The 27,192-nt window shown below is 44.4% G+C and overlaps 2 protein-coding genes across 7 annotated transcripts in view; one reads left to right on the plus strand and one right to left on the minus strand.

Moving 5' to 3' along the window:
- SMAP2 (small ArfGAP2) overlaps positions 1-9,338 on the plus strand; it is a 29,889-nt gene extending 20,551 nt beyond the window's left edge. For all 3 annotated transcript variants that reach the window (XM_082233175.1, XM_082233174.1, XM_082233176.1), the window contains 4 exons: positions 2,468-2,562; positions 3,451-3,616; positions 5,844-6,163; positions 8,258-9,338. In XM_082233175.1, the coding sequence (XP_082089301.1) occupies positions 2,468-2,562; positions 3,451-3,616; positions 5,844-6,163; positions 8,258-8,383 (707 nt within the window). In that variant the 3' untranslated portion in view covers positions 8,384-9,338. The remainder of the gene's footprint in view (positions 1-2,467; positions 2,563-3,450; positions 3,617-5,843; positions 6,164-8,257) is intronic.
- Positions 9,339-10,910: 1,572 nt separating this feature from the next.
- The window catches only part of RIMS3 (regulating synaptic membrane exocytosis 3), a 62,858-nt gene continuing 46,576 nt past the window's right edge, over positions 10,911-27,192 (minus strand). For 3 of the 4 annotated variants that reach the window (XM_082229155.1, XM_082229156.1, XM_082229154.1), the window contains exons 3-7: positions 26,501-26,642; positions 25,320-25,432; positions 22,223-22,324; positions 21,267-21,406; positions 10,911-18,594 (exon numbers count right to left, since the gene is read on the minus strand). In XM_082229155.1, the coding sequence (XP_082085281.1) occupies positions 18,382-18,594; positions 21,267-21,406; positions 22,223-22,324; positions 25,320-25,432; positions 26,501-26,642 (710 nt within the window). In that variant the 3' untranslated portion in view covers positions 10,911-18,381. Of the gene's footprint in view, positions 18,595-21,240; positions 21,407-22,222; positions 22,325-25,319; positions 25,433-26,500; positions 26,643-27,192 lie in introns of all 4 variants that reach the window. The other variant, XM_082229157.1, reaches the window with a different exon arrangement.

Here is a 27,192-nt window from a genome sequence, read left to right on the forward strand (position 1 = left end):
GAGTTCAAGCCTACTGGTCACTCACTATCTCTCCCCACTTTAAGAGGTGGGTGGTCCCAACCACCTGTTAAAATTGGAACACATGATGGGTGGGAATAAATTTCTGACCCACCAAGCCAGAAAGGTTCCCCACCCCTACTGCAGACAGTGCTGAGATAGATGGGCCAATTACCTATCTCTGTATAAGGCAGCTTTCTGTGCTATACTTCTGTGTTTCAGGGAAGCATAAAAATCACTGCCTTCAAAGTTCCAAGACCAACCTCTCCTATAAAGAATCTGGCCTAACCTTTTAATCCTTCATTCTTCATCCTCGACTGAAATGGAACTGCATAAACGACATTTGCTGAAACACTCAGGAATGAGACTGGGTGTTCCAAGAGAGCCCATGGCTCAGTCTGTCTCCCTTCCCACACTCCTGGGACTGCCTTCCTCAAAAGAGCCACTTTGAACACAACATAAAACGCAACATCCTTGTTCTTGCCTTCTTCCCCTGCCTGCACCATTGCCAGTCAGCAGTGTGGGTGGAGAAGAGCACAGCAAGGTGATGTCATACTCTGTGTGGTATTAAAACTAGGCATTCGTGAGTAGAGGAGGCAGAAATAACAAGTGCTGCTCCCTAGAGAGGCCACAGCAACAAATCCTTTGGGGTGTTTCAGTGCTACCTCTACCTTTCAGTAGACGTTCCTGGATCTACTTCCACCCATTGTTTCTTTTGGAAGAGCCTACAGAGATCTGGTTGCTTTGGTAGATTGCAAAGCAGATTGTTAGGCAGGATTTGCAGGTATACCTGTGCAGAAAGGGGTGCTTCAGGTTCCCTCAGGTGACATGCTCCTGGCAGGTGGCATCTTGGCAGCATGGATCACACCATTGGCATTGGCAATAGGATTCTGTGACCTGCCTGGGTGGTGGGCTCCAGTGTAGTATAACTTGTCTCTGCCTCTACATCATTGTGCTTTTGCATAGGGGTTTTGCACACCCATAACCTGGCAGGTGCTTTGGCATGCAGAAGACCCCAGGTTCAGTCCCTTGTATACCCTATCAAAAGGGCTTCCAGCACAGTAGTTCTCTCTACCTGAAACTTTGAAGAGCTGCTGCCTGTCGGAGTAGGCTTTACTGAACTAGACTGTTGGTGTAGGGCTGCCTTTGAGCTGAAAGTGAATTAGATATTCTATTCTTCTGTTTTCTGCAGCTCACACAGTTCTATCTGGCACCAAGGTTTAGATCCCAGCCCATCTCACTGTTACTCTTTAAAGATGATGAAACATTTAAGGGAGGGGGACGACAAAGCAAAACTGCAAGCCATGCATGAAATTCCTCTTATCCTGGCTGCAGCAGCTCACCTCCCTCTTAATGAGGTTAAGGAACAGCTGCAGATGTTGCTCTCTGCATTACTCTCCCTTCTGCACTTGCTCTCTTCTTTCCAGATTATGTAGCATGTAATATTCTGCCTTTGCTCCCCAAGAATTGTCCCCTGATGGGGGCTGGGGCCCAGGAACATATCCTTTGAGGTACTAAAATTCTGCCTCTGCAGCAGAAATCACCGAATTGAGTCTTCTCTGAGCTGCAGCTGCTACCCAGCACTGCAACAGAGCTTGTGGTCTCAGTTGCTTCTGCAGGATCAGCAAAGTGAAGAGCATAGCTTGGTTTAAAGGACACTGTGGCCCAAATTAATATACACCATGAGCCATTGGGGTTGGGTTAGTGGTGGGTGCCTAGTTTAGGGTGGAGATCATGACAATTCCAGCCTGCCTTTTTCAAAAAAAGATAGATGGCTGGTGGGGGTGGGGGTGGGCAGCACTAACGTTTGTGGCAGTTTCTCCTTTTATATCCTGAAGCCAATGCTTTGTGTCTTCCCCAAGTCCTGCATAGATTACAATATATGGAGTAAAATTCAGCTTCCTAAGAATCTTACGTTTCATGTAAAAAAAATTAAATCAAATTTGTAGCCCCTCTGGCAGGGATGGTGAATCCCTGTGGCCCTTCAGACACAATTGGACTCCCAACTCCCAATATCTCTGGCCATTAGCCATTCTAGCTGGGACTGATAGGAGTTGGGAGTCCAACAACATCTGGAGGGCCATAAATCCACCGCCTGCTGCCAGCATAGCTGCCAAGTTACACTTGTACATGTGTGAGCAATGCCTGATGAAACCTCGGAAGCCAGAGGTAATGGGGAGGCTGAATAAGATTTCATTTGGTCTAGGTGATGGGACTTTGCTCTGTGTAGCTCCTTGCCCTCCATGTGAACACAGCAACAGATACAATCCATGTTGAGAGAACTCACCCTAATTTGCACAATTTTCATATAGCTAGAGGGATTTGATACATCTTGTTGTTTGGGGTCAAAAGGCCCAAGCAAGTGGCGGGCCAGCTGGTGATTGGGCCGCTGGCCACCAGTGGATTTCTACTGGATTTGGATTAGTTAGCCCCCCTTTCAGGCTGTTCCCATTACATTCCTCTTTTCCAGATGTTCCTGTTTCAACGACCCTCCCCAATGGCAGATCAAGTAGCTGTTTAGAGAAGGACTTGGACCTGTTTGCCTCCATGACCTCTGAGAGGAAGGTGAGAAAAGTAGAATACCCAACAGCCCATGTACGAAAGGAGGAGGAAGATTCATGTTGATGAGCTGGTGTACCCTTGCAGCCAGCTTCCAAATGCTTGTATATTGTTGCATCTCACTGTTGTTAAATCAATTTGAGTAGCAAAGAAAGCTTGGCTGACATGTTCTGCTTTCAGTGTTTGATTGCAACATCAGTGGTGAATTGCATATACAGTAGAACATCGGTTGTCGAATACTTCAGAAGCCGAATGCTGACAACCCGGAAGTGAATGCTGCTGTTTTCGAACGCACCTCAAAAGTCAAAAGGCTTCTGAGGCGCATTTCCCCATTTTTTAAAGGAATTTGCTGACTGGCAATTGCACCTCGGTTGTCAAACGTTCCGGAAGTCGAACGGTCTTCTGGAACAGATTACGTTCTACAACCAAGGTTCCACTGTAACTAGATTCTGGTTACACATTACTTAACCCTGTGCAAGTCAGGCTCTTCCTCTTGAGAATTCTGAAGATCCTCACAGGCAGGCAGAAAAAGCTAGAGGCCGACTGTGGAGCTGTTGACCATCTTTCTCTCCATTGTCTATCTGCTCTTATTTGTCCCTGATGGACTATCTGGCTGAGATTTCAAAGAGCAGCAAATCCACTTTTCTTTTGTCCTCCGCTTTTCATCTGTTGCATGGGAATGGCAATATTGTCCTACCATGCAGGGCTGCTGTGTAAGGACTGTAAATTGGTTTGTTGTGCATTACCTTGAGGACCTTTTTGGTGACAGAGAATGAGATACAGTATCTCAAATATTTTTGTGAAATGCTTTTGAATGTTTAGAGAGAATGCTGTATCCCTTGTTTTCTCCCTCCCTCCACCATTGGGAATAAACATGGTACATTCTTTTGCCAGGTTGTTGGCTCTATGCCCACAGCTGGGAGTGCTGGTTCTGTTCCTGAAAACCTGAACCTTTTCCCAGAGCCTGGAAGCAAGTCAGAAGAAATGGGGAAGAAGCAGCTCTCAAAGGATTCTATCCTCTCCTTATATGGCTCCCAGACCCCACAAATGCCTGCACAAGGTACCCAGTGAGGGATGGAAAGGGTAGGGGAAAGATCCTGTGGCCAGTTATCGCTAATGCTATATTTGGGGAAGGCGAATGAATGTAACCAGTAGAGAATAATTTTGTAAGTGATTAACTCATTTGCTGGGTTTGAAGCATAAAGTTGCATTGTTTGGTGCAGCTTCTAAACTTAGGAAAGGTTTTGTTCAAGTTGGTAGACTGTCATGGAGATGTTCTAATGGTAAAGCTAGGAAGGCTTGTTGAATATGCAATTGGTTTTCTTGAAGAGTTTGTGTCAATGTTTTATGTTGGTTTTTTCATGGTGCTGGGGCTATGACAGGCAAGTAAAGTGCTTCTCCTAGATGCTGTGGTGATATCTAATGTTCATCATACTCCAAATAAGCCCACTGAAATCACGAGTTAGGAAAGTTAATAGTAGAAATTGATGGACTTATTGTTTGATTTATTGACCATCCAGTACAAAGCATCTCTAGGTGGAAAAAAAAATATCTCCGTGAAGTTTAGCAGTAAAGCAGTGCTCTCTCTCTCCTACGCCCCCCTTCCAAAACAGCAATAAGCATGGTTATCGAAAGCCTGGGAGAAGAGATATTTTGTAACTGGGCACCAAAAAGTTACCGTATTTTTCGCCCTATAAGACGCACTTTTCCCCCTCCAAAAATGAAGGGGAAATGTGTGTGCGTCTTATGGGGCGAATGCAGGCTTTCGCTAAAGCCTGGAGAGCGAGAGGGGTCGGTGCGCACCGACCCCTCTCGCTCTCCAGGCTTCAGGAAGCTATCTGCAAGTCTTGCAAGCCCGGAGGGATGTCCCACGGGCTTGCAAGGCTTGTGGGCAGCAGCCTGCAGCCCCACAAGCTCGGGGGATAGGGGGATGGTGGAGCGCCGCCACCCCGCTATTCCCCGACCTGATCTGGAGGCTGGCGGGGGGGAGAAGCAAGCTTGCTCCCCCCCCCAGCCCTACAAGCTCGGGGGATAGGGTGATGGCGGAGCGCTGCCACCCCGCTATTCCCCAACCTGATCTGGAGGCTGGCGGGGGGGAGAGAAGCAAGCTTGCTTCTCCCCCCCCCCCGCCAGCCCCACAAGCTCGGGGGATAGGGGGATGGCGGAGCGCTGCCACCCCGCTATTCCCCGACCTGAACTGGAGGCTGGCGGGGGGAGAAGCAAGGTTGCTTCTCCCCCCCGCCAGCCCCACAAGCTCGGGGGATAGGGGGATGGCGGAGCGCTGCCACCCCGCTATTCCCCGACCTGAACTGGAGGCTGGGGGTGGGAGAAGCAAGCCTGCTTCTCCCCCCCCCCCGCCAGCCCCACAAGCTCAGGGGATAGGGGGATGGCGGAGCGCTGCCACCCCGCTATTCCCCGACCTGAACTGGAGGCTGGCGGGAGGAAAAGCAAGCCTGCTTCTCCCCCCTCCAGCCCCACAAGCTCGCGGGATAGCGGGCCAAGCTGTCCCTGAAGGCAGAAGAGGGAGACGGAGCGCTCCTTCTCCCTCTTCTAGCTTGGGGATGGCTGCGCAAACCTGGGGGGGGGGAATAAAAATGTTTCCCTTGATTTCCCCCCCAAAAAACTAGGTGCATCCTATGGGCCAGTGCGTCCTATAGGGCGAAAAATACGGTATTAATTTTGGCACCTAGTCCAGGCAGTCCTTACTGGGGAGAGCATTCTACAGCCATTTGCAGTGGGGGAGGGACAGCAGCTGAAAAGGGTCTACTCTGCATCGGATTCTGCCTTTAGTTTGATATCCTGTATTTGGATAGCAGTGGTGTGGCTAGCATTCTGATGCAGCCCTCATCTGACACTGTTAACTGCTTCACCACGCTGCATGCGAAAGAAGTAGTTGCACTCTCCTCCTCCCACTCCCTGTCTCCATCATCACAGACTGTTTTACGTCATTCACACCCTTTGAGAGCACTTTTCTAGGCTGCAGAGGAGGAATGCATTACTAGTCTTTCGTCCCAAGGTTAGTTCCTGATTTCGATGTGCGTATGCGAAGAGGTGATTGTCTCTTCCTCTTGCCCCACCCCCAATTCCCAACCTTGCTTCTTGATTACAATCGGTGTGACTCACACAAAATGTCAAACTCTGATGCCCATAGAATGGAGTAGCAAAGAAAGGCTGCCTTGTGGGATCGTCAGGCATAAAGACAGCATGTCAGCAGAGAAATCGAAATAACCCAGACTCCTCCCAGGACTCCCTTCAGCACTAACACCTTTTTTTATAATCTTATCTAGGAGCTGTGTTCATCACCCCAGCCCAAATGGGGTACCCTGCAGCATACCCCAGTTTTCCAGGCATGCCACCCCCCAGCAGCATGATGGGTGGCATGATGGCACCACCAGTTGGGATGATGGCACAGCAGGGAGCAGCTGGCATGGTGGCACCCATGGCGATCCCAGCGGGTTACGTAGGCGGCATGCAGACAGCAGTCATCGGCGTCCCCAATGGGATGATGCCAGCACAGCAGGCTGGGTACGTGGCTGGCATGGCACCCGTCCCACCCCCCGTGTATGGGGTGCAACCAGCACAGCAGTTACAGTGGAATATTGCCCAGGTAAGAGGGGGCATTGGGGGCAAGGGTGGTTGCTGCATAACTCCTTTGGGCATTGGGCAAGCTCTCTTGCTTCCCACAAAAACAAGCTGCCTGCTCTTACAGATAATGTAGAATTTAGTTTTTACATTTCTAGTCTGCTCTTTTTTCAACGAATTGGGAAGCCTGAGAAATGGGTGTGGGGATACAGGAGATCAAGGATGAGTGAGGGGAAGCCTGAAGTGATGCATCGATTTTTAGTCAGTAGAGTTACTGTACTTTTCTGTGTATAAGACTATGTTTTTTTATTCCAAAATCATGTTCAAAATTAGGGGTCGTCTTATACATGGGTAGTGCACTGTGGGGCCACGAGTTGTAGATTGTGATTGGTGGCTGCTGCAAGGGCTGTTGTTGATTGGCTGTCGCTGCAGCAAATGTCCGGTCGATTTTTTGGCATTTCTGCCTTAAAAAAGCTCAACAACTCTTGCCCCCTCCCCCCCAAAAAAAGCTCAACAACTGTGGGCAGTCCTCCCAAAAAAAGTACGTACACAGAAAAGTACGGTAGTTGACAAATAAAATTGCCTCTCACTTTTTGTGTATTCTCATTCTATAGAGTTTTCTGTGTAACAGTTCTCAAAGTTTCTTAAATGAAATGCTTGAAACAAATGGAGGCTGGGAGTTAAACAGGGTGAGGTGGGTGAGCTTTTCTGGCTCTTGTGTTCTACTTGTAAGAGGGAATGAAAGGAGATACTAAAATAGGGTCTCTCATATAGGTGCCTTTTGGGATTGAGAGATACAGTGGTACCTCGGGTTAAGTACTTAATTCGTTGTGGAGGTCTGTTCTTAACCTGAAACTGTTCTTAACCTGAGGTACCACTTTAGCTAATGGGGCCTCCTGCTGCGCCGCCGGAGCACGATTTCTGTTCTCATCCTGAAGCAAAGTTCTTAACCTGAAGCACTATTTCTGGGTTAGCGGAGTCTGTAACCTGAAGCATATGTAACATGAGGTACCACTGTAGAGGTTTGGGTAATATGCTCACTGAATCCTTCAATAGCCTGGTAGCCCTAACTAAAACATATGGAGGCAAATGCAGGGTTTTAACTAACCTACTGCTTGTTTTCCCTCTTCTGCTGCTTCAGTAGCTTTCCCCCACCCCCATAATCCCAGCCAAATGGGGATCATGTACTGTGTGTGATGACATCACATCTCTTATGTGCTGATGTGGTGAAGGGCAAATGAAATACATTAGAATACATTGGTTGCTTCCTTTTATAGCTACAGGGCTCACTAAGAACTATTTCACAGTCCCCTCAAAACATTGCTGTCTGTGTGTTGGGGGTGGGACTGAGCCTGATGAAGCTTCATTTGGCTCAGCCCTACCATGCACATGTGATGTCTGGCCTTTGCTCAAGGCTGGGCATTGCAAGAAGGCATTCTGCCTCTCTTAAGCAAAGAGGCAGCCGCCTTCTTGGATGGTTTGGATCCAGAGACAGAACATCAGGCTCCTGTGGCGTTCAATCCATCAGAACTCCAAGCAGTAAGCCATGGAGTTAGTTGCCAACATATTCTGAAAATGGACATTTTTCATAACAATCATGACCTCCCTGTAAAGGATAAGAAATTGTGGAACCTCATTAAGTCCATTCTGAGAACCACCATGGTCACTAGCAATTGGTTATTGGACCTAGATGCTAGCAAGTCCAGAAAAATGAGAGCAGCAAAGGTGTCATAGCCAGCTGAAATCTGTTTACAGAGCAGGAAATTTAAGAGGTGTGTGTAGGACAGGGATGAGTATCCTCTGCAGCACTCCTGACCGGCCTTCTCCAACCTGATACTCTCCAGAAGATTTTGACTGAAACTCCCCTTAGCCTCAGCCAACATGGCTTAAGCGTCAGGGGTGATGGGAGTTCTCAGCCAAAACATTTGGAAGGTACCAGGTTGACGAAGGCTAATTTAGAAGTTGCTGGGCTCCAACTCCCATCATCCTGGTTATCGGCCACGCTGGCCACTGCTGATGGGAGCTGTAGTCAAATAGCATCTTGAGGCTCACTGGTTCCTCATCCCTGGTATTGTAGAATGGGCCTTCTGACCAATTTCTTGCCTTCTCTCTCATTCAGATGACGCAGCAGATGGCTGGGATGAACTTCTATGGCACAAATGGAATGGTGGGATATGGACAGTCTATGGGCAGAGGAGGGGCCCAAGGAACCAATCAAACCCTCAGTTCCCAGGTGTGGAAATAATACACCAGGATTTTGGACCTTTTGTTTCTTCCTTTGCTTCTGTTTTCTCGTTTGAGGGGTTTTTGTTTGTTTGTTTGTTTTCCGCATTTATTAAAAAGTTGCTCCCTGAGGTTATTTTAAGGTTTTGCTTTCCATTCTGGTGATCTTGGCTGGACCTTCCCTGTAATAAGGGAAACCTTCTCTGCTGCTTTCCAACTCCACACCCATGGAACTGATGATGGAACTGGGTATTTCACTATCTTGGCTCTTTAAACTATGTGAGCGTGCACATAAGGTGGGAGGTGGCCTGTATTTCAGAAATCAGGCCCCTTCTCTGAGGTTTACGATCTCTTCTCCCCCTTCCCCCATACCAAAAAAAAAAAAAGTTATCTTGCCTTCATCCTTTTGCCTTTTTTCTACTGAACATTCCATTTCCACGCACACACTATGGAGTTTTCCAGAACTAGTTCCACCTTTCATGAGCTTGAAATTTATTACCCTGGAGCTGGTAGAATTCCCATGAAGTCCCCGAGCACAAATCTTTTTTTCTGGAACTGTGAACAAGATGGGGTGAAATTGGCACCACTTTGAAACAACTGCTTCTTCTTTCTAACCACCAGTGGTGGCGACCTATTTAAACAACCTCTCCTCTCCCCGCCTGCCCACCAATATTTTCTTTCTTTTACATTTTAATGACCTAATTGATCAAAGGGCCAAGACTCTGGCAAGTTTTCTCCTTGCACTTTTTTTTGCACTTTTTTGTTTCCCTGTGTAACACACACACTTGCCGGCCTGAAAGTTTTAGTGGTGGAATACAAACTATGGGACTGGGGTGGTCTGACTTTCCTCAGCAACGACACAGAGGAAGAATATCCAATCTGTGGTTTTGAAAGAAAGCATAAATGAAAGCTAGGCATCTTCTGTCTACTTTACCTTGTGTATATGTAAATTCCTTAATAAAAATATTGCAGTGAAACCTTGTTTCTCTCTATCTTAACTCATTGTGTTAAAATTATTTTAATACTTCTACACTTTAATACTTCTATGCTGAGTGAATTTCAGTTGTCTCTGCTAATCAGCAACTAATCAGAACCATGCATTGGTTTTTTGGGGGTTTTTTTGTTTGCATGGAGCATCCTGTGTATGCTTTTTTGCCTGCTAGGTAGAACTCATGCATGTGTCCTTGGTGCTGTGAGCTTCTGGCTCTTATGAATTCAAATCTGTTATCTTTAGTCCAAGGTGGCTGACCTAGAGTGTTGTAATCCCATAAATATAGTTCAAGGTCCTGGCAGCCAAATTTTAGGATGTTAAGCCCAGGACCTCAAAGGCATTGCTTTCATTATCGCTGCCTGGACAAGGTCTGACAAGCAAATTAACAGTGAGGCTGGTGCTGGGAGGAAGGACATAGATTTGGTAAGCACCGAGAACATTTTGGGACATTTTGTACTTGTTGAAGGAGACAGGCTTCACTCACGTGGAGATGTTATGGGTTTTTAAGTGACCTCTTAGGGAGGGAGCTGTCTGCTTGGAAGAATCTGGTTTGGGAAAACTCACCCTTTAGGGATGGTGTTAAGTATTTCAGATCCTCAAACTAGGGAGGGGTGAACTTTGGCAATGAGCATACAGAAACAAAAGACTAAAGAGTCACAAAAAAAGTTGTGCAGTTAAAAGAAGCTTTGAGGGACCTGAAATCTGGTGTGTGAAGCAAGCATCAAAAAACCTCCCAGGAAAAGGTGTAAGTGGACAATTATCTAGAAAGTCCACCATGGCCACATCTAATTTCAAAACAGAAAGTTCTTCAACATGAGACTAGTTAAAAAGGAGGGAAGTAAAATTCCTCAGTGTAAATCTGTTAAACATTTTACAAATGACACAGTATTGATTCTGTGTCTATCAAGAGTCTCTCTTTCATCATGGCAACATCAATTACTCTGAACTTCCTGCCCATTAACATTAAGCATGCACCCTTGCTTATACTATTTTAGATACCTGCCTTTTATATTGTCTTGTTTGTGCTGCTCAGGTGTACTTTCATTAAGCAGTTTATAATTTTTTTAGATGGATAAATAATCAAATGCAAGAAGGCTTCCTTAAAGAAGTGGAAGTCTTGCCTAAATGGAGATGATAAAAGAGCACAAATTCCAGAAAAACAAATGCATGCAGGTTGACAACACAGCAAGGGGGGAAACAATTTCAAATTCAATTTCAAAGCTAAAAACGTGTGTTAAAGCAGATGTTTCAGATGCATGAAACGTTAAGCAAGATCAGTGAACCATTTGATGACAACAGTGTGAAAGGATTAATGAAGGTGGGATAATATTGTGGAGAAGTTGAATGAATCACTTCCATCTTTAGTGTGGCGTACACACAGCCACGTACATCTATCTGCAAGAATTAAGGTAGACTATTAAAACCAAGTGTGAATTTATGCAAACACCTACCTTTGGAGCTTATTTGCGTGGGTGCATGTACTGGATGTATGAAACTTGTAGTCAAGAACTGGAAATACTACTGGCGCAACTTTTCCAAACACAGTTTGCAGTCAAAACAGTTTTCAAAACTGGCTTTAATTGTCTTTACTTGCTGCCCAAATACTGTACATGCATTTAACAAGCCAAATGGAGAGACATTAACGTTTTTTTTAATCCATCTTGTCTCCTTTGGAAAGAGGAGAAAAAACTTGTCAAGAATGTTTATACAAAATTGAGCGTGCACCCTCAAAGCTGTCAGTCCTGCTGCATATAAACCCACAGAAAAATACAAGAGTTCTACATTTAGGAAAGACCACATCACATAGAAAACATTACAGAGCGCAGGTATAAAATTGCCATTTGTGTGTTAGTGTGTGTTATGTTTCTTGGTTCATAAATAATCAAATTTTCCACTGCCCATCACAAGCTCATCCCTTCTTGTGCTCAGTGTGACCAGGAGATTTTGAACTCTAATCTCCAAGTGTGGGGTTTTCCCTTGTATTCAAACTTTGTGGTAACTCTATCATGCAAAGGCCATTATATATATTTTTAAAAAAAATGATAGCCAAATAGGAGAAATTTGAAGGCAGGTTGGCAGTTGTATTGGTTGACTTAGAGCAAGGATGGGAAAACTTTGGCCCTCCAGATGTTGCATCAGCATCAACAAGCATGGCCAAGGATTATGGCAGCTGTAGCTCAGCCACATCTGGAGGGCAAAAGTGTTCTCCACCTCAGCTTAAAAAATATTGACTTTCTACGTACTTTAAAAAAACACACACCCCAAAACCACAATTTTTAAAACCTGATTTAGAAACCTTTTATTGTGCTGTATGGTGAAGACTACCGTAGCTATTCCTTGAAGGAGAACTATATTTGGTCCATATCTTTAAGCAAAAGATTTGCACCTCCCAGACAAATACACTGATTGGAAAATAATCATCTTTTGGCTTTCGCCCTGGTCCAAATTTTATTATACACTTATCAGCTCAAAACATGTACCAAAATTCATCTTTTGGGATAAAATATATCTAGATGAAATACTTCTTTAAATATTAATTTTTGTAAAGATCTGAAAATAAGTTGCAGATTAATGCCAAAAGAGGGGGAAATGGTTATGTGAAACTGACACAGGCCAGAAATAGACTGATCCCTGCTTCGCTGCTGTATTCTAACTCCTAGTGATTGTTCGTGTCACCCTTGCTTAATTAAACATTCTTTGCTGTGATCGTGTCACACACACACCCCTTCTGCACTCCTCAGTCATGTCAGGCTTCTAAGTCAATCTTTTGTTCCTCATCTCCGTGTCTCCATGGAAATGTCCCATGGCCCATGCTACTTTGTTGACAGAAGGAAATGTGGGTGAGGTGACGGATGTGCCTGCTTTCCAGTTACTGCCCTTGAAGCAAGTCTGAAAACTTAAACTAGAGCAGAATGCTGCTGCCTGACTATTGGCAGACGCAACGTGCCACAGTCGCATTACACCTCCTTAGAGAATCTCCATTGGTTGTTAACCTAGGCAGGGCTAGCCTGTGCCATTCCAGATATTGGGGCTCCAACTTCCCTCAGCCCCAGCCAATATGCCCAGTAGTCAGCTGTAGTCCCTACATGTTGAGGACCAAATGTCAGCCACCCCTGGTTAATGAGCTCAGTTCAGGGTTCTGCTTTTGACCTAAAGAACCATAAATGGTTTAGGTCCAGATTCTCCCATGGGGAATCTGTTTCCATATGAACACCACCAATTTAAGGTCTACTGCTGAAAGTATAATATATAGAAATCAAGTTGGCCTCCATGAAGCAGAGCTTTTTTCTGTTTAACCCCAGAACTTTTAACCTATTTGACTCCCTCTCTGTCATCCCTTTTGAAACAGATCTTTTTCTGTTATGCATTTAGAAGTGGCATCTGCTAAGATCAGGAGTAGGCAGCCTAAGGCCCGGGGGCCGGATGAGGCCCAATCACCTTCTCAATCCGGTCCGTGGACGCTCCAGGAATCTCTGTGTTTTTACATGAGTAGAATGTTTGCTTTTATTTAAAATGCATCTCTGGGTTATTTGTGGGGCATAGGAATTCGTTCATATTTTTTTTCAAAATATAGTCCGGCCCACCACATGGTCTGAGGGTCGGTGGACCAGCCCACGGCTGAAAAAGGTTGCTGACCCCTGGCTAAGATGCTGCTCAGCCCTGCTGCTAATGTGGTTTTTACAGTGTATGTATGTTTTGTATGCAGTTTAATTACTTGTATACAGTTTTGAATTTTTTTATAATGAAAAGTGACATAAAACTGCAAATATATGAATTCCTGCACCACATCTGCCATGGGCAGCGATTCTGAAGGAATCATATTCACAAGGACTCTCAGGGAAGCATTAGGTCTCATTTTAAAGCAATGGCATTATAAAGAGGTTTCTAAATCAGGTTTGCATTTATCAGTGTCTCTCTTTATTTAAATGGTCATTTGGGGAGTGTTTTTTAAATTGTCTTATGGATAGATCTCAGGCCTTACCACGATTCTAGTTCCAGAACAGCTCCAGGCCAAATGGGATTTAGAGGTAGAATCGCCTCCAGTTTCCATTGTCACACTCTGGGAATTCAGTGGGTATCACCTGTGCTATTTTGCTAGTTGCTTTGTTTAAAAGGGATGGGAAGACCAAACTGATGGGGAGGTGAAGGATTTTCATTCTGTTAACAAATACGGTACGGTAATAAGCCCTTTTTTAAAAAAAGAAGGAAAAAAAACCCCAACAAGGCCACCAACATCAAAAGTGCTAACAGTCCAGAGCTGTTCTCTACTAGGCCAAAGCCAGGTGCACAGTCTTGGGGGGACCATTGCACCCCAAGCCCAGTGAGAACAAGCTGTCATCTCTGGGATCAGGAAAGCATTGCTTCGAGGTCCTTGCTATGAATATCGGAAATACAGTCCTCCATTCCAGCAAGTGCTTGGAATGTCTAATTGACAAACATCTCTCTCTCTTCCCCTCCCACCCACCTACCCCCTAAATGTGGACAGAGACCAGTGACTTAAAAACAACCTCAATCAACACACACATCACCCCTTTGCCAAAACTCCTCAACAGTTCTGAGGCTGCTTTTTCAAGCCAAAAACTACTACTACTTTTTTTGAAGTTGTGGAACGGACAAATGACTTCTACAAGACCTACTTCTCAACAGCAACTTCAATATGAACTCTAATAACCATTGTTATTGCACATGTGTGCTGACTGGGTCTAAAACATCTGGAGGGCACCAGCTTGTGCTGAAGTGCTCATAATTATCTGATATTATTTCAATTGTGATTTTATTGTGGTTCTGTGGACTCCTTTTTTGTAAACTTTTTTTTAAAGTGAAATATACATGATGGCAATAAATAAACACACACTAGTAGACAAACTCTGAATCTGTATCTACTCACGGGCAAAGCAAACGGGGGAAGAGATGTGCTAATGGAGGCTTCTCACAGCTGTTTCTCAACACCCACAGTTTCCTTTATCAGACAGACAAACACTTGAAACAAGTCACAACATATTAGTAATTAAAATAATGAGGTATACAACCAATAACTAGCAGTTAACTGGAGCAGCTAGTCTTGTGCTATTAATTAACAGCACAAGGCCAAGACTGTTGCTGTTCACCATATCCACTCCCAGAGGAAATATTCCAAATGAGTCGCCCCCTCTGCCTTTGTTTTAACCATAGATCCCAATTTTACTTCCACCTTCATGCATTTCCTGTAACCTGGATTAATGTATGGGGCAAATAAATACCAAATTATTCATTCATCAGATATACTTTCACCCTACAACCCAACTGTCCTTCAGGATGTGCTGGGGAAACTACTCAAAGTCCCATTTATTAGTGGAATAAGATTGGGAATGCAGAGTAGCTGCTTCTTGGTAGCTTGGTTTCCAATGAAAGGAGCTCCTATGAACCCATTGCCCTTAGTTTGCAGCAGCTTTCTTTCCTACAGTATTACTGCCACCAGAATGGGTTGTGTGTCCCCTAGAAAATTGCTTAGTGCAAGAGAATCTGGAATGTTTTTTTTTTTTCAAATACCATTTGAACCTTTATATTTTCTGTCCACGGATGCAACCCCTTGCCTACAAAGATGAGCCATTAGAAAAAAGTTTTAAATGTGTTGTGTGTTTTTTAAGGTCTTTGAATGCATGCATGAAACTAATTGCTTTTTTCTTTGGATGCCGGCCAGTGCACTTATGTTTGGAAGCAGACATTAAAATATAGAGCTAATCTTAATTCACACATTGCTGAACAAATATGGGTTGGGGTTCTTCATGGTAAGAAAAGCAAAGAAGATATTCCACCACCACAGTTTTGTTATGGGCCAACTGATAAAGCCTAAGCCCATATGCTGACATGTGGACTGAGTGGTTCTATGCCCCAGTTTGCACCTGTGACTTGTCTTCATACCCTTCTTGAAACATCTCCCACAGAGACCAACCTTGATGTTTGGTGCAGTAATTGTGGGTTGAGTTAATGTACAGCATAGCAGTCCAACGATTGCACTAATGTGTGGCTGACTGCAGTGTGAAGCAGGTCAGGTTTTTCATGCCTATCAGCACTGGCTCAAGAATACTGCGTCCATCTTGGAAACTGATTTGTCATAACTTCACCATGTGGATGCAAGAGGAATGGAGAATCGCTGACCCGCTTTCTGTCTGCTGCCTGGTGCTTTCAGCCTGGCAACAATGTTCCAGTTTCATCTGAAGAAATATCTGGTGAAATGTGTTTAGAAGTGATGCTCTCTTGTTCTTGTTTTTCCAGAGCATGGGTGCCATTATGAAAACTTAAGCCATGTATTACAAGAGAGTTCCTTCCTATTCTGGCCCAGAGGCATTAGGTGCTTCATGAATATTCCTCCAGCTGGTGTAACTTGCGGAACTAGTCAACTAGTCCACTATCTCAATGGTCTTTCCTACTTTGCTCACAAACAAACAGTGGGCTCAGTGATGCCTTTGGCAGCAAATCTCGTTTTCGCCCTCTTTTGGTTTCAAGAAATAGGTCTATTTGGTTGCACAGTTCTACTATTGGCACAAGAAAGTAGGTGGCTTGGACAGCCAATTGAATAACTTTCATGTCATGACCTAAGTGGTGATTTAGTCGTTTTTTCCACCTCCAAACAGATCTGTTCACTTTTCTACAAGAGCAAAGTTGGATGCATTGGTTGTCATAAATGCTGATGGACAAAATAACTTAAAGTAGTTCATGCTTTGCTATATCTTCTGCAGTGCCCACACCTGCAGGTACAGCAGGGGGATAGCAAAAAGCAATCAATACAGATGACTTGACTAACACATCAGTGAGCATCAGTTCCCCACCCCCGCTGAAGACATTCTAACATTAACCAGAGAATGAGCACCTTGGGTGCAAACCAACATATTGCTTATTCTGGGGGTGAGGGGGGCCGAGGGGAGCCACAATGGACAAAATACTGGAACAAAGGCATGAAATGGCCAAGGAGAACACCCAGACCAATGGAATTTCATCAACTCTCTGAAGGCTGCAGGTTTGCTGAAATTGTAAATCTGATGCCTTAAACATGAAAGCACATAAATTACAAATCCAAAAGATCAGAAAGGTTTAAAGTTGCTGAAAGAGGGTTACTGTGCAGATCTTTGTGCCTTGTGAGGGCAGAGACAGGATCCCTTCAGATCATCATCAGCAAAAGGTTGCCATCCACTTCATTTCAATGGTGGAAATGATTCTTTGCTGTTTTTCTTATCTCTCTGAATCTAACTCTTCTTAAGAACTTGGTTGTTTCATGCTTGGCTAGAGCAACAGAAGAACCCATATCTTATCTTGTGCATTATATTATGAAATTTCTTGGTGAAATGTGCTCCTTACCACTAATAATAATTTCTTTAAAAATCTCAATTTGAGCACTGTTGGATTGAATATGAAACATCCAAAGCTACCTGGCAAGCAGAAATTGTCCCAAAACTTCTTGTTTGCTTCTGCAGTGACAAGGGATCCTTCTGTTTTAGATCTCCTACACTACGGTCAGTGTGAAACTTAAAAAACATAGGAATAATGAAGAAGAAATAATGATTTCCAGTAGTATCTCCCCTGAGTAATTTCATCAAATTTTAGTAGGCACCTTCATTAAAAGCTGTAATTCTCAGTTTTGCTACAGGAACTGGCCCTTGCTTTGGGTGCCAGATTGCTACTTAAAAACACATGAATACACAACTAATAACCCAGTCCTATGCAGGTTTACACAGGTGTAAAACCCCACTGGGAATTCAGTGGGGACTTACTCCCTAGTAAGTGCATTTATGATTGCAGCCAGAACGTTTTAAATTCAAAACAGTAGATTGACAGAACCACATTCACCCTTATGAGAAAACCACAATGTGCTATTCAGATATGCCCACCAATAGGGTTTCAAAGAGGCATATTCTACCTTGTCCAGTGAAAGCTTCACCTTCTATTTGAATGCCAGCGGTTTGACATCCTGCCTCTTGGGTTGCAAACTGGACCCAGATGCAAAGGCAAAGGCAAAGACCATGCAAAGATGAAACTGCAAAGGACACCAATCTCTGTCATTATCTTGTGTGCATCTCTCAGCTGAAGCAATGCAGTGCTATTGGGCTCTTGCACAAGCCCCACAATTCCAGTGGGGCTTGGCTGAGAGATTGGATTATGCCCAAAGGCTAATGCCTTGGTTGGTGTAGGAGAAACAAATTAAATTGTTCATAAGATGAGAAAGCAAAACAGGAACCTTAATATGCTTTAAACTTAACAGTCATGTCAAATGCACCATTTATAGCTCCCCCCCCCCACTTCACAACTTTGGCAGAATCACCTGTCTTCCCACCATTTATATGCAAGACAAACAAAACTCTGATTGCTTGCTCAACATTTCCAAGGCTTGCACCCAGAAATTCAGGAGGAAAACTGTCTACCCATATATTGCAGAGAGATTTGTGAGCACATGGCAGGCTACATAATGTCTGAAGATGCTACATTCCTTTTTAAAAAGCTGAGTAGTGCTTGATTTCAGTCAGTCTTTCTTTTTTCTTTTTTTCTAAACAAAAATGAGAAAAGCTCTACTTTCTCCTTCAGAGATATGGAAATGAAACAATATGGAGCAGGAAAGAAACATATTCAATTAACATGCTACTTGCAATGGGATTAACTGAGTCAGGTTGGAGATGTGTCCCCCAAAATGCATTAGAGATGTGAGAAATGGGTGACTCCTTTTCAAAGGCAATTTGTTTGAAAGTGATGCAACAGTCTTGAAAATGGGGAGCCAGCCACATGACTTGCCTTTTATCACATGTTCCTTTCCTCCCACCCCCATCTCCTTTTAATTCCTCCCCCACCACATTCTGGAATTAACTCTTCCTATAATCGCATACCTGCAGGGTGAGTGAGGGAACGCCTAAAATCGTTGGTAGCAGTCTTCCCTCTGTGAAGAAGTAGAAGGAAGGGTGATGGGAGGGAAAGACATGGGATATTTACAAACCATGCTACCAAATTTGTGGCAGAGCAGGGTGTCTCCTCCTTTGCTTTCCTTCTTTCCTCCCAGTCCATCCTTAAGGGCAAGACGGACTTATTGAACTCTCTAGAGAGGACTGGGAGAGGCGTCGTGTAAGGGGTCCGATGGTGGAGTCCGCCAGCGAGGAGGTGGGAAAGAGCTTGTACCAACCGGTCACCACACTGGACAGGTCCAGCTCTTCTAGAACGATCTGGGCCATTCCCATGAAGCACTTATGGTCCATGCGCCCATAATCTCCCCAAACAATCACCTACAATGAAGGAGAAGGAGGAGTTGAACTGCCAGCAGAACTTCACTATGGGGAGTAAAAAGTAAGGAGGATGCCTACCAGATATACCACTTAGAGAAGTTGGGAAGGAATCTGTCCACCTTCTGCTTTTTCAGACCACATGATTAATCCTTAGGAGCCCCTATGTTTCTAGCCAACTCCCTAGTTCTACACATTGGGTGCATTCACACACCATCCTAAACCATGATTAGTGCTTCACAGAGAACATGAATATCTTCCCCAAAAGCATTACATTTGAACCAGGGATTGTGGTTTGTTTCGCTCCAAACAACCCATGATTGGTAAGCCAAGAACAAACATTAGCTTCAGATCATGGCTTGTTTGAACCCTGGTTCAGATGTAATACTAAGCCAAGGACTGTGGTTTTTTGCTCCTTCTCCCTAGTGGAGCAAAGTGGGAGTGATCTGTGCATGGTGATAAACCATTCACCCTGGTTTACTGTGAGGTGCAATACAGCCGCTGGGTGACAAAATAATCCACAGGACAGTCCTATCCATCTTCACTCTGAAGTGAGTCACACCATTCAGTGGGATTTATTCCTAGGCAAGCATGAAGAGGGATTGCAGCAAAAGCAGTTTAATCTGTGCAATCCTATACTGACTTACCTGGGAGTAAGTCCCAATGAGTTCAGTGGAACTGACTAGGGAGACGTTTGGTTATGTTACTACCTAATCTGCAGTTCCTGAAATAATATGCAAATCAAAACATAACTGTCCATTGAAATTAGCACTTCTCTAGATTTTGTGACCAAAAACAGGTGCATATTAAGGGAAGCATGCATAAAATGCACTTATTAGTGAAAATGGCAGACAAAAATGTACGAATTACACACTCCTGCAGAAATGGGTTTTTAGTATTCTGCTGGGAGCCACCCAGTGGCTGAGGCAGCCCAGTCAGATGGGCAGCATATTATTATTATTATTATTATTATTATTATTATTATTATTATTACTACTACTACTACTACTACTACTACTGAATTTGGTAAAATGAGAAAAATCCCTATTTATGAGCAGACATGCACTGAGAGTATATTAGACATGCGTACCAACTATATTTTCTATAAAAAATTGTACTGATTTTTGTAAGCTGCTAGCCAACCTTGAGGATGTTCCCATCAAAAGGTAAACTTGTAAATTCTATACATAAATAAACAATTAAATCCCTGTATTCCAAAATGGGGAATATATGTGCAACTGTTTGACCTTTGTGGTTAACATTACTATGCCAACTATGAAGTATAAAAATGTAACCACAGGATATAGTCTTTGGGCTTGTCTAGACTTCCTTTTATGCCGCATTTCCAGGCACAGATGTATACTTTAAAGCACCATGTCCAAGCGTTGTTGCTGTTGGGTTTGTCTTTGCCCTGGTGCTTTCCCCATGAAAGCCCACTCTTTACTGCTGAATCAGAGCAAACAGCAATCCACAAAAAACAAATTTCTGTTTGTTCTTATTCAGCTTTAAAGAGGAGGACACAGCACTTTAAAGCACAGCCTGTGCCACCTGTGCCTAGAAAGCACAGGGGCGAAAGGTATGAATGAGCCATTAATGCTACATTCCTTTCCTTTTCTGTTTGCAATCTATTTTGAATATACTGAAGAGCAGGCTTTTAACACCAGCTCCTTGGCCCCATATGAAATCTAAAATGACACCTCTAATTTCTTTATATCTGAACTAGATTCTGGACATTTGTACACACAGGAAAGCAGGAAATAGAATAGTACATGCATGGCTTAATAATAATAATAATAATAATAATAATAATAATAATAATAATAATTTGTATACAGCCAGCAATCCTGAGCTCCATTGCCTTTAACTTGCTGACATTCATAAACTATATCCCTTTTAATCCCTCCCTACAGAGTCAACCGAAGGGCTGCTTTATGCAAGAAGGACCGTAGTTCAATGGTAGAGCATCTACCTTGCAACCAAGAAGGTTCCAGGCTCAATCCCCAACTTCTCCAGGTAGAGCTGGAAATGTTCCTTCCCTGAAACCCTGAACAGTGGCTGTCAGTTCCCCTGTTGTGTGGGGAAGATCTGTAAGGAGCTTCCACTTGCATTGGGGGACCCTGAGAAAGCAGACCTCTGGGAAAGATAAGGGACTGAGGAAATGCTCATTCACTTTCAGCATTTGTGAATGCCTGAACATGCCTTACTGTATGTATTTTTGAACATGCCTTGTGTATTTTCTCTCTTATCTAAAACTGGGGCTTTGCAGAAGCAAATCCTTTGTCTTGTGGTTTTAGCGTACACACTTCTCCCTGCTCCTCATTTAATCCCCACAACCTGTGAAGCAGTGACTATCCCAAGGTCTGGCCCCAGTGAGCTTCATGGCTGAGTGGGGATTTGAACCCTGGTTTCCCAGGTCCTAGTCCAATATTCTACCCACTACACCACCCTGGCTTTTTTATTGCTTCCCACACGCCCACACAGACCTACTGAGCCCCTTCCCATAATCAGGGCATTTTACCTCAGCAGAAACTTTCACTTTGCCCCAATGGGCTGCTCTCCTATAAAAGCTTCTAGAATATTATTTCCCTCATGTACCACCAGGACATATTCTGTCCGAGGGAAGATGAGCTGCGGTAGTGATCCTCTTACCCTTTAAAGAGGAGGAAAGCAATCACCTGTAGCACTTTTCCCTGAGGGCCCTCGTCGAAGAGTAGGGCCTGCTGGTAGAGCGGGTCACAGGTCTTTTTGGCAGTCTTTGTTTTCTTCTTGGCCAAGCAAGCACCATTTTCTAGCAGATAAACCTTGATGTAGGTGGCTGCATTGGCAGAGAGAAAGAAACATGAATGGCCTGTTATAACAGCAGCTATGTCTTGGGGCTGGTTTTTGAGGCGGTCTAGCAGATGAAACACTTTTGAGGTCTCTGGGGGATAGGGCTTGAGGGGAGACTTTATTCTTACATTAAGGCACTTTCATTTGTCCTTATGGTTAAACAAAATTATCCTGTGGCAGGGAAACTCAGATAAAATATTGCCTTCTGGTAAAGAAAAAGGTAGAAGCTGGGGCAGGATTAAAAAGGACCTGCCAGATATTTAGGCAACAAAGGTATAATCAAATAGCACTTTATGAAAACATCTCATGAATTAATTAAACGTTAAGCATTTATTAGCACTCTTACTAAGTCAGACTATATAATCTGTGTGTCCAGAATTAAAAAAATATGTTAGAGGGAATTGGGTGTCCTAGTGAGACTAATGATGGTAAAACTCTTAGAAGGAAAAACTAAGTGAGGAAGGAGTTACTGGAAAAGACCTAGTCTTCCCTGTACTTTTTCCTCAAAAGGAAGACCTGAATATATTAATTCCCAGTTGCCTCTCTACAAACATGAACCCCATTTTACATATTCTTTCTACTTCTAAAGGAGGCAGGAGGATGTATAATGACTAGGTTTAGCACTTTGAAACAAGTAAACAGCTAGGAACAACTCAGTTAACTCCTCCATGGGATACCTCTAGTCCATGGACCAAATTGAGTCCACTAATCTGTTTTCCCCAAACCACATCCAATTGCTCCATGCCGGTTGTCATATGTGATATTTTCTATCCATACGGCCTTCTCTGATGTGGCTACTCACCGGGAACGGACTTGGATCCTAGCTTTGGACTGAGTCCCCGGGCCTCTATTACTTCTACCTCCAACTGTCCATTCCTGTCAATCATTCCAATGTGGACATCACCTAGAAGAAGTCAGAAAAGTCAACATGGGAACATATTCACAGTCCTGTGCCGGTCATGTATCATCTCTGCGACTTGCTTTATGCCACCCTGACATTTCTGTAGCATATCCACATTTGGAATACTGTGACACCATGGATTGGATACAGATTAAAGAGCAGCGGAGGGTGGTCTCTAAAGGCAAATGGGGCGCTGTCCCACCAACCTCAGCCTGCTCCTACGCTGCATGCCTCTTACTCAAAACCAGCCCAGGGGCTGGCCCTGGCTGTTCGCTTCCTCCTCCTCCATCTCAGTTTTGCCTTTTTAGAACTCATCAGGCAGGAGGATGGGAACGGAACCAGAATTAGCTGGCTTTCCCTGTCATTGGCTCTGGCTCCAGCTATGGTTGCCCCCCGCCCGCCCGTCTTCTGCCCTACCAGTCCCAATGAATACCAGCCAACACTGCTAAAGGGGGGTTCAAAAATCCGGACACATCAGAATCCTATAATAAAACAACAATATTGAAACAAAACAATATAAAATGGAAGCAGGGTTCACCAGATGAAAACATTTCCCCCCATCAGTGCAAAGGGTTTACCAAAAGGGTTTACCAGGATGCATTCCCTTGCCAGGATGCTTTTGAACAGGCTGGACAGCTTAGGAACCTAGTAATCTGGCATCTACTGACTGAGTTCCTTGGTTCCTTGAGTTCAGGAATTGCTTACAGCACTGACGGGGAAGCTGTTGTCTCCAGAGGCTGCTGGGCTCCCATCTACCTCCTAGCCAGCATGGCCACTGATCAGGGATGATGGGACTTGTAATCCAACAGCATCTGGTGGGCCATAGGTTCCTTGCCACTGTTTTACATTGACTGGAAGAGGCTGTCCAGGGTCTCCCATTGTCCTATCTGCAGACGATAGGAACTGAACCTGGGACCTTCTGCATGGAAAGCAGATGCTCTACAACTGAGCTATGATCCTCTTCAGAAAGCACCAAAGAGGACAATTCAGTGCTGTATTCACAGAACTGCATGGTCTTGTCCTGCCCTTATGCTGAGACTGTAGCCCTATTCACGCATGACTTGTGTACAGGGAATACATGTGTAGAAAGCAGGGCCATGCATTAAACGCTGGCCCAACATTGAATCTCCCTGCCCCATCCACCACATGGGGGCCTCAGTTCTGCAAGGAGGAAGTTCAATGTATGAGCAACTGCTAATGAGTGGCGGCTCTTCACATCAGGACATCTGATTGTGCTGGTATTCTGATTACACAGAGCCCTTACTCACAAGCAGGGGGGTGGGGAAACCAAATGTGACATCAAGGGTGGAGCTAAAAGCACAGCCTGCTGCTCTTTGTGCACATTTATACTGTGGTACCTCAGGTTACACACACTTCAGGTTACAGACTCCGCTAACCCAGAAATAGTACCTGGGGTTAAGAACTTTGCTTCAGGATGAGAACAGAAATCATGCAGTGGCGGCGCGGCAGCAGCAGCAGCAGGAGGCCCCATTAGCTAAAGTGGTGCTTCAGTTTAAGAACAGTTTCAGGTTAAGAACGGACCTCTGGAACAAATTAAGTAAGTAACCAGAGGTACCACTGCACCCAGTGCTATTTCTCTAGAAAAAGAAGTGCCAGAACTCACCATGAACACCTCCCTTCTTCTCTTATAACAACAATGGCACCCACCTGAGAGGAGCTGGAACTGAGTTCCGGCCAGTTTCGGCTGAAAAAAGCCTTGCTTATCCCACATGTAATGTGTGAACAGCACAAAGCAAAATTGTCTTGCCTGTTCATGTGAATACAGCCCTAGGATAGTTGTCTATGCCCATCATTCCTGTTTTTAACCACCAGAGGGCAAAAAAAGAAACTGGGTTCTCCATTGCTAGGAGAGCAAAAGGAGAGACGACTCCTTTATGATATGTCTTATTTGTAGAAGAGAAGAATGAGCCATCTGTTATCTCAGATCTTACCACTAGAGGGCACCGTTTTCAGGCTGAAAAGGCAAATTGAAATAAAATAAAATAAAGCAGCACAGAAGGAAAATAAAAAAGATAAAAGCAGCACAAGAAACAGAAAAACAAAATGAGCCCTCCTTTTAAGAAAAAGATTGTTGTGCCAACAGTGCATTTTCACAGTTGCTTTATCTTGAACAGTATGCTCAAAGGAATTTTTGTAACAGAGGCACATGGAGCTGATAGGAAGTGAGAACAGGATCTTGAACAGAACAGTAATGGGAGAAGTGGTCCTTGTTCTGTGCCAGAGCTCAGGCTTGGAGCATGAGAAAAAAGGATGTAGAAGTACCTCTGAACATATGCAGATAGACTTTTCCTCACTGCTTAACAACCTCATCCTAGTCTCATATAAAAAGACGAGAGGAATTTTAAAAGGGAGGCTTTCAAGCAGGGGTGGTTGAATCTCCCAGAAATCCTTCATTTTCAAAATTAAGTGCTGGAGTGAAAAGGTTCAAGGTTCACACCTGAACTGCAAAACAACAGGTGTATTTATAGAGAATTTTGTTATACCTCATAATAGCAAGGTTATCAACACAAGGTGATCACAGATCCCCTCTTAACAATGACGAAAAGGGGATTTGTGGCTCTTTTTTGGCACACTTTCCTGGCCTTCTTTGATTGTTTCTAATAAGAACCACTTAAAGCAGTGGTGGGGGCTTGTGACCCTCCAGTTGTTGCTGGACTACAACTCCTATCATCCCCGTCAGCCATGTTGCTGGTGGGAGCTGGAGACCAGCAACATCAGACAGGCCAAGCATTTGCCACCCCTGTTTAAGCCATCTGGAGAGCTTCAGAGCTCTGTGAGGATTTGAACCTCTGATTCCCACATCAAAACTCAACAATGGGCCAGAGGAATAGCACCATTCTGGTCAGTCTGAGAAGAGCTCAGCAGGAATCCACCCCTGTGCCATGCCTGTTCAACGAAAGATGACTTTGATAGCATGTTAACTGCACAAAATCCAAATTAGGTGGGTGTTCAGGTGACCTAGAACTGGTTTGCTCACCCATTGGCGGAGTAGCAAGTGTCTGCCGTCCTACGATTTGTGCTGGCCCCAGCCCATCTAGGAAGTCGCTGAACTGGCTTTCAGCTCCCAGCCTAGTTGTGGGGAAAATAAACCTGAAGGAAAGGACAACAGAGTTAGGGAATGAGGGGAGAGAAATGGCAGTGTGGAAATACAGTGAGCAGGTGCTACACTGGATATTTGAGAGGTGAAAAGAGAGAAGATGCAGAAACAAGATTCACTATTATCCCTGCATCCCTTTGTCTAATGGAAAAAGATGCAGTGCCAGCCCCAGGTTTTGGCAGACCCTTGGGCAAGATGCCATCAGTGGGACCCCCTCCCTCAGCAGACTTACTCCCCTCACTACCTCTGTTGCCAGCAGCTACTGCTCCCCTGCCTCATCAGTGCTACCACCTGACTGGTTGACAGACAGAGCCAAGCAGGCCGTGGCAGCAATTCTGCTTCCATCTCCCCACCATGATTCTTTACCTGCTCATCCTGCCTGGGAGTTGGGTGAAAAAGCATGTTGTGATGGGAAAGAGGAGGAGCTGGCTAAGAGGACTCTTGTCAATGGGTATGGGCCCTCAATCATGTCAACCTTTAACACTAGGTCTGGAAAATGCACATCTTTTCCATGAGGAACAAGGGGGTCTCCTGGGTGAGGACAGAGTACATTCATATCTCCCTCAGAAGAAATGCACCCCCTGCCTTCAGATAAAGCCTGGCAGGGTAAGGCATGTGATTCCCTTCTTCATTTGCCCCTTCATTCATTCCTTCCTCGTGCCACAGGATGGTTTCAGACGTGATGGTGAAGCAAAGCGGGAAAAGACAGGCCAACTATCTCATGTTCCATTCACTTTTCTTGCAGAAGCCTCTGTTGAGGAATGTGTTTTTGATAATGCAGAGGAGTGAGGGAACAGGAAGCGCCAGGGCATCATGCTTCCCGTTCCTCTTGTGCCTTTTTCCCATTTATGAGCCGCCAACAGCAGATCACTAAAAGAAAAAGCCAAGCCACTGGGGGACGACTGTGTAATCTGTCTCTCCTGTTCTTATGCTTATTTATGTTTATTTTATTTCATAAAATTTATATACCGCTTGATTGTAAAACCTGAAAGCCATTTACAAAAAGATGTGGGACATCTGCCCTATATAGAAAAGTGGCCTTCACTGCCACTGGGCCTTACGTGCCATCGGAGCTGTTACTATTGGTGCTTCCATCAGTTGACTCCCGACTGCCTTGCCGGGTGATCCTGTTCCTCATCTCCACAGCAATGCCAGTCTCCGTACTCCTGCGGATGTTACTACGAAGCTTTTTTGGCCCACCATCTGAAAGAAAGAAATCATTATACTTGGGAGGCGGGGGGTTGATTTCAGAGACTTAAAAAGTGCCCATGGTTGGGTTATTATTGGTTTCAAGACACCTTAAGGTCCATCAAATTATTGAGGATTGCTCTTTGCATGCATCTATGCCACAATGTTATTTATTAATTAAACATTTATACCCCGCCTTTCCATTTGACAATTACAACATCATTAACATCCACTACAGACTTAAACTTAGTTCATGATTATTAAACCCCGCCCCCCCCCCGACAGGGAAAGTCTGGTGGGGGAAGCTAAACAACAAAGAATTCTCATCAAATGATGACAACTCCCAGAATTATCTGGGGGTAACCACTAAACTGGTATAAAATGAATATGTGTTATAGTATAGTTTTGCATAATGTAACAGAATATCTAACACACTAAGTTAGACATTTCCTTTTCCATCACATGTCAGTTTATATACAGATTTTGACAATCTGTTTATATTTTAGCATGATCGTATCCCCCATCCCATGTTGCAGACTGAGGCATGGTAAACTAAGGCTGAGAA

This window comes from Podarcis vaucheri (genome assembly GCF_965113315.1).
Source record: "Podarcis vaucheri genome assembly, chromosome: 7".
NCBI classification, from domain to species: Eukaryota; Metazoa; Chordata; class Lepidosauria; order Squamata; family Lacertidae; genus Podarcis; species Podarcis vaucheri.